Source organism: Gobio gobio, assembly GCF_949357685.1.
Source record: "Gobio gobio genome assembly, chromosome: 18".
NCBI lineage: Eukaryota > Metazoa > Chordata > Actinopteri > Cypriniformes > Gobionidae > Gobio > Gobio gobio.
Genome location: NC_137111.1, coordinates 39552628 through 39565884, shown reverse-complemented (window position 1 = coordinate 39565884; position 13257 = coordinate 39552628). Strand labels below are relative to the sequence as shown.

At 43.4% G+C, this 13257-nt stretch overlaps 1 protein-coding gene and 1 long non-coding RNA gene across 3 annotated transcripts in view; one reads left to right on the top strand and one right to left on the bottom strand.

Annotated features, from left to right (window-relative positions):
* The window catches only part of LOC307142142, a 576947-nt gene that overhangs the window by 151839 nt on the left and 411851 nt on the right, over positions 1-13257 (top strand). The window lies entirely within an intron of this gene.
* Positions 1-13257, bottom strand: part of LOC307141988 (poly(rC)-binding protein 3) — a 35975-nt gene that overhangs the window by 20490 nt on the left and 2228 nt on the right. For both annotated transcript variants that reach the window (XM_079842496.1, XM_079842495.1), the window contains exons 2-3: positions 13084-13144; positions 12210-12330 (exon numbers count right to left, since the gene is read on the bottom strand). In XM_079842496.1, coding sequence (XP_079698622.1) covers positions 12210-12293 — 84 coding nt within the window. In that variant the 5' untranslated portion in view covers positions 12294-12330; positions 13084-13144. The remainder of the gene's footprint in view (positions 1-12209; positions 12331-13083; positions 13145-13257) is intronic.

Genomic DNA, 13257 nt, shown 5'->3' with positions numbered 1-13257 from the left:
GGGGTCTGAAATTGTCATCGTAGGTGCATATCCACTGTGAGAGACATAATCTAAAAAAAAAATCCAGAAATCACAATGTATGATTTTTTAACTATTTATTTGTATGATACAGCTGCAAATAAGTATTTGAACACCTGTCTATCAGCTAGAATTGTGACCCTCAAAGACCTGTTAGTCTGCCTTTAAAATGTCCACTTCCACTCCATTTATTATCCTAAATTAGATGCACCTGTTTGAGGAAGTTAGCTGCATAAAGACACCTGTCCACCCCATACAATCAGTAAGAATCCAACTACTAACATGGCCAAGACCAAAGAGCTGTCCAAAGACACTAGAGACAAAATTGTACACCTCCACAAGGCTGGAAAGGGCTACGGGGAAATTGCCAAGCAGCTTGGTGAAAAAAGGTCCACTGTTGGAGCAATCATTAGAAAATGGAAGAAGCTAAACATGACTGTCAATCTCCCAACTGCACTGTATTAAGGAGAGGATGACCGGGGCCATGTATTGCGAAATTGTTAGAGCATTGAAGATGGGTCGAGGCTGGGTCTTCCAACATGACAATGACCCGAAGCACACAGCCAGGATAACCAAGGAGTGGCTCTGTAAGCATATCAAGGTTCTGGCGTGGCCTAGCCAGTCTCCAGACCTAAACCCAATAGAGAATCTTTGGAGGGAGCTCAAACTCCGTGTTTCTCAGCGACAGGCCAGAAACCTGACTGATCTAGAGAAGATCTGTGTGGAGCAGCGGGCCAAAATCCCTCCTGCAGTGTGTTGAAACCTGGTGAAAAACTACAGGAAAGACCTCTGTAATTGCAAACAAAGGCTACTGTACCAAATATTAACATTGATTTTCTCAGGTGTTCAAATACTTATTTGCAGCTGTATTATACTAATAAATAATTAAAAAATCATACATTGTGATTTCTGGATATTTTTTTTTAGATTATGTCTCTCACAGTGGACATGCACATACGATGACAATTTCAGACCCCTCCATGATTTCGAAGTTGGAGAACTTGCAAAATAGCAGGGTGTTCAAATACTTATATTCCTCACTGTATATATATACACCTAAGGATGTAAGCATCCTGCAGTCAGCGCGGGATTGGAAATTGGAAGTAGACCTTGATAAAAAACTTGTGTTTCCCCCAGAAATAGTGGCTACAACACTCCGGCCAGACATTGTCCTGTGGTCTCCAACAAAAAAGCTGGCATATGTTGTAGAATTAACAGTACCATGGGAAGATGGGGTTGAAGAGGCTTATGAGAGGAAAAAGAACAAATATTCCGACCTGGCAGCTGAAGCATCTCAGAACGGCTGGAAGACCAGCATCTTCCCAGTAGAAGTGGGATGCAGGGGATTTGTTGCCACATCTACTACGAGTTTACTGAGAAAAATAGGGGTGAAGGGTCGCTCTCTCCAACAGGCCATCAAGTCCATGTCAAGCGCTGCTGAAAAAAGCAGTAACTGGCTCTGGATCAAGCGCAAAGACCCTAACTGGGCAGCAAGGTAGAGGCAAATGGTATGCAGTCAGGCTTAGGCCTGACTCAGGGAGAAGGACGCCCCTGCCATGCAGAGCCCATCAGGAATATGGAGGGTAAGGCATGGAGGGGGGTGTACCTGGGACGCTGGGTACACCGTTGAGCCTTCTGGAGACGTTGTGGGCTTCAATCAACGAAACGTCGATGAAGCAGGGTGCCCACCTGATGACCCCAATGACATACCTTACCCTTCTTTTCACCACTCCACACCGGCTGCTACAATCAAGAGTTTCCTACTAAAGGGATTGAAACATCTAGTTCTATTAGCTTTACTGATCTTCTGGAAGAAAACCCAGTGACTGTTGTGAAAGTGCAGCTGACGACAAGGGAAAGACTTTGTGACAGCATGGAGAGACAGCTGACAGGAGGAAATAGACCCCAACGGGGCTGTTATGGGCTAGCTACCCATAGCAGCAGGCTCCGTCACCCTATTAGGGCACAAGAGTCACCTTATCTGGCTACGAAAAGTTCAAAAAGAAGAATACCCCTAGAGTCTGCGAGAGCAGGGGCGCAAGAAGACTCACAGATTGACCTCCCGGTAATGACCCTTGGAATGGACATGACATCGAATGAAGGAAGTAGGAAAACTCTTGAGAAACTAGCAGATAGACATGTTCTTCAGACTTGCGTGTGTGGATGGGCGAAAGTAACATCGACCCATGGTCTAAAGGTACATCAAGGACGGAAGAAATGCCTGAAAACCAGCAACCCAGGGCCCCGCATTGACCGGATTCTGTCAAGAAGAAGGTTAAATCAGTCGGATGAGACTCAGCGGCAGGAAGAAACCCACAGTCCGCAGAGAATCAGCACCCCAGGGAATAAGGAGGAAGCTTCAGGCAGAACCACCAGTCCAAGACAACAACCAGCCCACCACAAAAAAGAAAACATGCAAGGACGTAAGCCATTGGTGAAATGGCCGAAGTCTAACAGCAAGGAGTGGGAAAGCATTAACACAGACTTAAGCCTTATCCTAAGTAACATCAAAGGATCAGCCGAGAAGAAGCTGGAGAAGATGGGCAATCTTATTTACAGCTACGGAGAGGAGAAATGTGGAGTGAAGGAGCAAGTCCGTGAGAAAGATATGCTTCCCGCCCCCAAGTCCCGTCGGCTGCAGGAAATCCAACAACTTGTGAAAGAGAGGCGACGGCTAAGAAAGTTGTGGAGAAAGGCGACAGTAGAAGAAAGGGAAGGCATCAATTTCCTTCAAGAGGACCTAAAGCACAGGCTCTCAAAACTCCGCCGAGCAGAAAGCCTACGGATGCGCCGGAAAAAGAAGGAAAAAGCCAGAACCGATTTCTATAAAGACCCTTTTAAATTTGTGAAAGGCATATTCACAAAGGAGAAGAGTGGATCCCTGAAAACATCAAGAGACCAGGTTGAAGAGCATCTTAGAACCATCTATACTGATGAGAAAAAAGATGAACCGATTATTGTCCCAACAGACATCCCTCCAATATCACCACCACAACATCAGTTTGATATCAGCCCTCCCAAGCTGAGCGAGGTAAAGCAGGCAGTGAAAAAGGCAAGATCGGCATCTGCACCAGGCCCTAATGGCGTACCATATAGTGTCTTCAAGAATGCTCCAGATATTTTGAAAATCCTGTGGAAAAACATGAAAGTGGTGTGGGACAAGCAAATCATCCCGAAAGCTTGGCGAAGAGCAGGAGGGGTGTTCATCCCAAAAGAAAAGAATTCAACCACCATTGAACAGTTCCGCCAAATAAACCTTTTGAACATTGAAGGTAAGATCTTTTTCAGTGTGTTGGCACAACGACTGACAAACTATTTAAAACAAAATCACTTCATTGATACGTCAATCCAAAAGGCTGGCATCGCAGGCTTTTCGGGATGCCTTGAACATAACAGTATCATATGGCATCAAATCCAGACTGCAAAGAAAGAAGGGAAAGATCTACACGTCCTGTTCCTCGATCTGGCTAATGCATACGGGTCAGTCCCTCATTCAGTTCTGTGGGCTGCCTTTGATTTCTTCCAGGTGCCGACAACAATTACAAATCTAGTAAAACACTACTTCCAGGATCTACAGTTTTGCATTACAACATCAGGCTTCACCACAAGTTGGCAACTGCTGGAGGTAGGCATCATGGCGGGGTGTACCATCTCCCCATTGGCCTTCACGATGGCAATGGAGATTATTATAAGAGCCTCAAAATGGGTCGTGGGTGGAGAACGACTACAATGTAATCAGAGGTTACCACCAATTCGAGCCTATATGGATGATTTAACAACACTCACAACAACTGTCCCCTGCACCAAGAGACTGCTGGAAAAACTTCATCAGAATATAACATGGGCGAGGATGAAGTTAAAGCCCAATAAGTGCAGAAGCATCTCCATCGTGAAAGGCCAAGTCAAAGACCAAAGATTTTATGTCGGCGGAACACCTGTCCCAACTGTCTCAGAAATGCCAGTAAAGAGCTTGGGGAGATGGTATGATGCGAAGCTCAGAGACACAGAGCAGTTTGAACAACTGAAAAATGATACCAACATGTACATGGAGCGCATCAACAAGACCCTGTTGCCAGGAAAACTCAAGTCATGGTGCTTTCAGTTTGGCATACTCCCAAGACTCTTGTGGCCATTAACTGTGTATGAGATCCCTATCACCAAGATTGAAAAGTTGGAACGGCTGATAAGCACACAGTTGAAGCAGTGGCTTGGAATTCCACGTTGTTTAACTTTATGGACATGGCAAGTTGGAATTACCAATCACAGGGCTCGTGGAAGAGTTCAAATGCACTAAAGCAAGGCTCGTCATGACCCTAACTGAATCCGAGGATGCAGTCATTCGAACAGCAGCCCCCCGGGTGGTAGCGGGAAGGAAGTGGACTCCATTAGAAGCTGTTCAGAGTGCAAAGTCTGCACTTCACCTCAGAGACATAGTTGGACAAGTACAGCATGGGAGGGCAGGGTTCGGACTCATCCCAAAAACTAACCCTCTATGGCATAAAGCAACATCAATACAGAAGAGACAGCTAGTGATAGGAGAAGTCAAGAGACAGGAGGAGGAAGAGCGATATGCCAAAGCCGTCTCAATGGCCAAGCAGGGGAGATGGACCAAATGGGAGGGTCTGGAGAAGAAAAAGCTCAGCTGGCGTGACATCTGGCAGATGGAGGGAGCTCGACTGAGTTTTGTCATTAGAGCCACATATGACCTGCTACCCTCCCCCCAAAATCTGAAAGAGTGGTATGGAGAAGACCCTGCCTGTTCCCTGTGTCAAGTACCTGCTTCCCTAAGGCATATTCTATCAGGGTGTACCACAAGTCTTACCCAAGGGCGCTATACTTGGCGGCATAACCAAGTACTCAGAGAGCTGGCATCAATAATGGAACAGAGGCGAACCACCACAAACAATCTCCCACAAACATCAGCAGGACAGGTCAACTTCATAAACTTTGTACCAGCTGGCCAACATCAAGAAAATAGTACAACACCTAAGGATGTAAGCATCCTGCAGTCAGCGCGGGATTGGAAATTGGAAGTAGACCTTGATAAAAAACTTGTGTTTCCCCCAGAAATAGTGGCTACAACACTCCGGCCAGACATTGTCCTGTGGTCTCCAACAAAAAAGCTGGCATATGTTGTAGAATTAACAGTACCATGGGAAGATGGGGTTGAAGAGGCTTATGAGAGGAAAAAGAACAAATATTCCGACCTGGCAGCTGAAGCATCTCAGAACGGCTGGAAGACCAGCATCTTCCCAGTAGAAGTGGGATGCAGGGGATTTGTTGCCACATCTACTACGAGTTTACTGAGAAAAATAGGGGTGAAGGGTCGCTCTCTCCAACAGGCCATCAAGTCCATGTCAAGCGCTGCTGAAAAAAGCAGTAACTGGCTCTGGATCAAGCGCAAAGACCCTAACTGGGCAGCAAGGTAGAGGCAAATGGTATGCAGTCAGGCTTAGGCCTGACTCAGGGAGAAGGACGCCCCTGCCATGCAGAGCCCATCAGGAATATGGAGGGTAAGGCATGGAGGGGGGTGTACCTGGGACGCTGGGTACACCGTTGAGCCTTCTGGAGACGTTGTGGGCTTCAATCAACGAAACGTCGATGAAGCAGGGTGCCCACCTGATGACCCCAATGACATACCTTACCCTTCTTTTCACCACTCCACACCGGCTGCTACAATCAAGAGTTTCCTACTAAAGGGATTGAAACATCTAGTTCTATTAGCTTTACTGATCTTCTGGAAGAAAACCCAGTGACTGTTGTGAAAGTGCAGCTGACGACAAGGGAAAGACTTTGTGACAGCATGGAGAGACAGCTGACAGGAGGAAATAGACCCCAACGGGGCTGTTATGGGCTAGCTACCCATAGCAGCAGGCTCCGTCACCCTATTAGGGCACAAGAGTCACCTTATCTGGCTACGAAAAGTTCAAAAAGAAGAATACCCCTAGAGTCTGCGAGAGCAGGGGCGCAAGAAGACTCACAGATTGACCTCCCGGTAATGACCCTTGGAATGGACATGACATCGAATGAAGGAAGTAGGAAAACTCTTGAGAAACTAGCAGATAGACATGTTCTTCAGACTTGCGTGTGTGGATGGGCGAAAGTAACATCGACCCATGGTCTAAAGGTACATCAAGGACGGAAGAAATGCCTGAAAACCAGCAACCCAGGGCCCCGCATTGACCGGATTCTGTCAAGAAGAAGGTTAAATCAGTCGGATGAGACTCAGCGGCAGGAAGAAACCCACAGTCCGCAGAGAATCAGCACCCCAGGGAATAAGGAGGAAGCTTCAGGCAGAACCACCAGTCCAAGACAACAACCAGCCCACCACAAAAAAGAAAACATGCAAGGACGTAAGCCATTGGTGAAATGGCCGAAGTCTAACAGCAAGGAGTGGGAAAGCATTAACACAGACTTAAGCCTTATCCTAAGTAACATCAAAGGATCAGCCGAGAAGAAGCTGGAGAAGATGGGCAATCTTATTTACAGCTACGGAGAGGAGAAATGTGGAGTGAAGGAGCAAGTCCGTGAGAAAGATATGCTTCCCGCCCCCAAGTCCCGTCGGCTGCAGGAAATCCAACAACTTGTGAAAGAGAGGCGACGGCTAAGAAAGTTGTGGAGAAAGGCGACAGTAGAAGAAAGGGAAGGCATCAATTTCCTTCAAGAGGACCTAAAGCACAGGCTCTCAAAACTCCGCCGAGCAGAAAGCCTACGGATGCGCCGGAAAAAGAAGGAAAAAGCCAGAACCGATTTCTATAAAGACCCTTTTAAATTTGTGAAAGGCATATTCACAAAGGAGAAGAGTGGATCCCTGAAAACATCAAGAGACCAGGTTGAAGAGCATCTTAGAACCATCTATACTGATGAGAAAAAAGATGAACCGATTATTGTCCCAACAGACATCCCTCCAATATCACCACCACAACATCAGTTTGATATCAGCCCTCCCAAGCTGAGCGAGGTAAAGCAGGCAGTGAAAAAGGCAAGATCGGCATCTGCACCAGGCCCTAATGGCGTACCATATAGTGTCTTCAAGAATGCTCCAGATATTTTGAAAATCCTGTGGAAAAACATGAAAGTGGTGTGGGACAAGCAAATCATCCCGAAAGCTTGGCGAAGAGCAGGAGGGGTGTTCATCCCAAAAGAAAAGAATTCAACCACCATTGAACAGTTCCGCCAAATAAACCTTTTGAACATTGAAGGTAAGATCTTTTTCAGTGTGTTGGCACAACGACTGACAAACTATTTAAAACAAAATCACTTCATTGATACGTCAATCCAAAAGGCTGGCATCGCAGGCTTTTCGGGATGCCTTGAACATAACAGTATCATATGGCATCAAATCCAGACTGCAAAGAAAGAAGGGAAAGATCTACACGTCCTGTTCCTCGATCTGGCTAATGCATACGGGTCAGTCCCTCATTCAGTTCTGTGGGCTGCCTTTGATTTCTTCCAGGTGCCGACAACAATTACAAATCTAGTAAAACACTACTTCCAGGATCTACAGTTTTGCATTACAACATCAGGCTTCACCACAAGTTGGCAACTGCTGGAGGTAGGCATCATGGCGGGGTGTACCATCTCCCCATTGGCCTTCACGATGGCAATGGAGATTATTATAAGAGCCTCAAAATGGGTCGTGGGTGGAGAACGACTACAATGTAATCAGAGGTTACCACCAATTCGAGCCTATATGGATGATTTAACAACACTCACAACAACTGTCCCCTGCACCAAGAGACTGCTGGAAAAACTTCATCAGAATATAACATGGGCGAGGATGAAGTTAAAGCCCAATAAGTGCAGAAGCATCTCCATCGTGAAAGGCCAAGTCAAAGACCAAAGATTTTATGTCGGCGGAACACCTGTCCCAACTGTCTCAGAAATGCCAGTAAAGAGCTTGGGGAGATGGTATGATGCGAAGCTCAGAGACACAGAGCAGTTTGAACAACTGAAAAATGATACCAACATGTACATGGAGCGCATCAACAAGACCCTGTTGCCAGGAAAACTCAAGTCATGGTGCTTTCAGTTTGGCATACTCCCAAGACTCTTGTGGCCATTAACTGTGTATGAGATCCCTATCACCAAGATTGAAAAGTTGGAACGGCTGATAAGCACACAGTTGAAGCAGTGGCTTGGAATTCCACGTTGTTTAAGTTCTGTCGGACTTTATGGACATGGCAAGTTGGAATTACCAATCACAGGGCTCGTGGAAGAGTTCAAATGCACTAAAGCAAGGCTCGTCATGACCCTAACTGAATCCGAGGATGCAGTCATTCGAACAGCAGCCCCCCGGGTGGTAGCGGGAAGGAAGTGGACTCCATTAGAAGCTGTTCAGAGTGCAAAGTCTGCACTTCACCTCAGAGACATAGTTGGACAAGTACAGCATGGGAGGGCAGGGTTCGGACTCATCCCAAAAACTAACCCTCTATGGCATAAAGCAACATCAATACAGAAGAGACAGCTAGTGATAGGAGAAGTCAAGAGACAGGAGGAGGAAGAGCGATATGCCAAAGCCGTCTCAATGGCCAAGCAGGGGAGATGGACCAAATGGGAGGGTCTGGAGAAGAAAAAGCTCAGCTGGCGTGACATCTGGCAGATGGAGGGAGCTCGACTGAGTTTTGTCATTAGAGCCACATATGACCTGCTACCCTCCCCCCAAAATCTGAAAGAGTGGTATGGAGAAGACCCTGCCTGTTCCCTGTGTCAAGTACCTGCTTCCCTAAGGCATATTCTATCAGGGTGTACCACAAGTCTTACCCAAGGGCGCTATACTTGGCGGCATAACCAAGTACTCAGAGAGCTGGCATCAATAATGGAACAGAGGCGAACCACCACAAACAATCTCCCACAAACATCAGCAGGACAGGTCAACTTCATAAACTTTGTACCAGCTGGCCAACATCAAGAAAATAGTACAACACCTAAGGATGTAAGCATCCTGCAGTCAGCGCGGGATTGGAAATTGGAAGTAGACCTTGATAAAAAACTTGTGTTTCCCCCAGAAATAGTGGCTACAACACTCCGGCCAGACATTGTCCTGTGGTCTCCAACAAAAAAGCTGGCATATGTTGTAGAATTAACAGTACCATGGGAAGATGGGGTTGAAGAGGCTTATGAGAGGAAAAAGAACAAATATTCCGACCTGGCAGCTGAAGCATCTCAGAACGGCTGGAAGACCAGCATCTTCCCAGTAGAAGTGGGATGCAGGGGATTTGTTGCCACATCTACTACGAGTTTACTGAGAAAAATAGGGGTGAAGGGTCGCTCTCTCCAACAGGCCATCAAGTCCATGTCAAGCGCTGCTGAAAAAAGCAGTAACTGGCTCTGGATCAAGCGCAAAGACCCTAACTGGGCAGCAAGGTAGAGGCAAATGGTATGCAGTCAGGCTTAGGCCTGACTCAGGGAGAAGGACGCCCCTGCCATGCAGAGCCCATCAGGAATATGGAGGGTAAGGCATGGAGGGGGGTGTACCTGGGACGCTGGGTACACCGTTGAGCCTTCTGGAGACGTTGTGGGCTTCAATCAACGAAACGTCGATGAAGCAGGGTGCCCACCTGATGACCCCAATGACATACCTTACCCTTCTTTTCACCACTCCACACCGGCTGCTACAATCAAGAGTTTCCTACTAAAGGGATTGAAACATCTAGTTCTATTAGCTTTACTAATATATATATATATATATATATATATATAAAATGATCTAAAGTTTGGAAAAAATATGAAATTTGAAAGAAATGTATTATGCTAAATGCTAATTATGCTGCATTTACGTATGCATTACACAATGCAGTAAAACAGTAATATTGTTTTCTCCTAGTAAGGGCAAAGCTGAATTTTCAGCATCATTACTCCAGACTTCAGTGTCACATGATTCTTCAGAAATCATTTTAATTTGCTGATTTGCTTGACATTTAACAGTTTCTTAATATCTTTTGTGGAAACTGTGATACCTTTTTTTCAGGATTCTTTGAAAGTTCAAAAGCACAGTATTTATTTGAAATATAAATCTTTTGTTACATTATAAATGTCTTTACTGTCACTTTTGATTAATTTAATGTCTGTCACAAATGGGCTGAGGAAGAAGATGAGGGTACGTGCAGCGGATCTAAATGTAGCATAACATTATTTAATAAAACAAAAGATTGATAATCCAACCTGAAGAGTAAGCGAAACAGTGTGCTATGGCACAGGCAACACCAGTATCAATCAGCTCCCTAGCTCCCTAGCTCCCGAGCTCGTGAATCAGTATATCGTGTTCATGAATCCAGGCACTGGTAAGGACAGTAAAGGATGCTGGCTCACACATTGGGACACTGATGACTTTTTCCAGCAACATGACAACTTCCTCATTGTACAACATCATTACTGGTATACAACAGCAGAACAACAGCAGAACTGAAATCTTTCTGACATTACTTGTCATGTTATTTAAAGTACATAATGACAAATACTTTGCTTATTACATGAAACATTTCAGTCATAAATAAATAATAAAGGTTAGCTCATTACCTGTCTAGCAATGTATGTTTATGCTGAAATATAATAAAATATATTTTTTTATTTAAAAAAAAATATCACGTGTCATTACTGTAAAACAAATTGTGATTTAAACAGTAAAAGACTGTAAAAATGCTACAGTGAAACACGGTTAATTGGTTAACAGAAAGTTTAATATGGTGAATAACTGTAATAGATCTAACCATACATTTCATGTAATTTTACAGTAAAATACTCTTACATTAACAGTTTTTGGAAGTGAAAAAAAACAAGTCATGGTGTTATTTACAGTGAAAAACTTCACATTTGATGTCTAATCAGTTATGTACATTAGGGTTTTATATTACATCTAATGTTGTTAAATTAATGTTTATTGCATTTTTAAAATTTCACAATTTTTGTCTTACCATGATGGTGTTTGTGTAATTGACACTGTGCACCTTCTATATATTATTATTGTCATTCTCAGCTTGTGGAAAAGCTGCTTGTGATGAACTTTGATTCATCATGTGACTCTCGTCAACACTGTGTTTGGTGTTTGGTGGTTGTCAGTGTATTACAAAGGTGCAAAACAGATATCAGTACTTCAAGAGGTTGGTAAATTAACATTATATCAGTAAATGAAATACATTATTTTTTACTGTAAATTTAACTGAAATCTGTAAAAACCTAAATTATACCATATTTTTTATGGTAATTTTTTTACCGTAAATTTAACTGATTTTTTACAGTAGTGTAGTGAGTTGGTTCATGTGATTTAAGTTTCATGCTTCAGAACTTCAGTTAAGGGAACATAGTGAGCATCGATGCACCCTGGTTTTAACGATGCATTGTGGGAATTTTTAGGGAGAGCACATTTCAGTGCACTGGAAGGATTCTGCGATTGAGACGACTTAAAGTGGCCGACTCCCTGATCAGTGCCCTGACTACTGAACTAGGGAGCTGATTGAGACGCACCCTATGAACTAACTAAACAGAGGGTAAGAAATACTGATACAGGTGTGTGTAATCAATGAACCAATGAGCAACCAATGACACTGAAAGGAAACAATGACAATAGCAAACTAAAAGTCCTTGAAACTGAAAATACAACAGATCGTGACAGCATCCTTGCTGAATAAAAATATAAATTTCTTAAAAAAACATTCTTACCCCAAACTTTTGATTGGAATTAAGGTATATCAAAATGTAAAGCAGCAACAAACTGTTTTTAACATTGATAATAATAGGAAACATTCATTGAGCACTACTGACAATTCAGCTTTCAAATCACAGGTATAAATTAAATTGAAATAAAAATTTGCAATATTACTGTTTTGCTGTATTTTTGATCAAATAATCTTGGTGAGCACAAAATACTTTCAAAAGCATTCAAAAATGGTAATTATTCCAAACCTTTGACCGGTAGTGTAGATGTTCATAAGCAGGAAGATTGTGTTTTAATTTCTTTTCATAAGAAAAGATGATGCTGTAAATGCCACTTTATGCTGTCGATATACTATTTCTGAATATGTCGTCTAAAATAACATTTCAGAATCAATTATATTGACGATCCGTAAAATGTCACCTATACATTTATAAATCTTTCTCATGTACTGGCTTTATTGCTTGGCTGGATGCGTTTGCAAAATACACGGCTGAAAACAAACGAGTACAGCTCTGTGAGGATTCGAGATGTGTCTTACCTTCCCATGCATTAGCAGGCGGATGGTGAGGGTGACATTTAGCCCCCCCTCCAATACTCCTCCCTCCTTCTCATTCATATTCATTCTTCTCTTGGGTCTAGATGCTTCAAACCGACTGTCTCTGTGCACACAAACAGACACATTTACCCATTCAGTCAGAGCAGATATGAAATTAATTTCAGTGTGCAAACATTACAGCCTTGGAAACTCGTAATTCTTTCCCATTACCTCTCTCAGCCGTAAATGTCTATTCAGTCATGTGTTCATTTTGTTTAGCTGTAGGTACCTGTTGTTGTGCTCCGACATTAAGTTGGGTGTTATTTCCCTCTCTGCTAGAGGCGGGTGAGCGAGGTCCTGCCTCTAACGTCTATAATGGTTCTGCGTTAATAGAAGTGGTGTGACCGTGTTTGATAAAAATCCAAAGGAGCCACTTGTGTCTTTCTAGGCCTGTGGATCAAGTGATGTTTGTGTGACCATGTCTAACAAGGCCCATTAATTCATCAGTGAGGGAACACAATGTCGTCTGTTCCCACATTCCGCACATCTCTGCGATGACGGGCGCTTTATAACCTAGCTTATCGCCATCTACATCTAAATCAATTCTAAGCCAGACGAGATCACAGAGAACATTCATTGGCGAAACTAAAACATGAGTCAGCGTTAGATCAGAGGAAGTGTTAGTGGATTGTCTTAAATTTCCCTTTAATAAGGCCTGATTCATTCCTCATATTCCTCTAATGAGGCCCTACAGCTATGACAAATAAATGAATGCGTTTTCTTTATGTATCAGATCTATTATTCCAAATGAGTCCCAATGCTTTCATTTGTTAGCCCTCTTTGAAAACTACAGCTTTTGAAATGTTGTCAGACTTACATAAGCTGTTAAATGAAATGTGGTCCCTTTTTCCATGACACTCCAACAGCAGAGGAACTTGCTAAAAAGATTAAAAGAGAAATAAATGTTTTATATATGGAGTATATATATATATATATATGTATAGGCCTATATATTTATTAGTGGTGTCAAACGATTAATCGCATCTAAAAT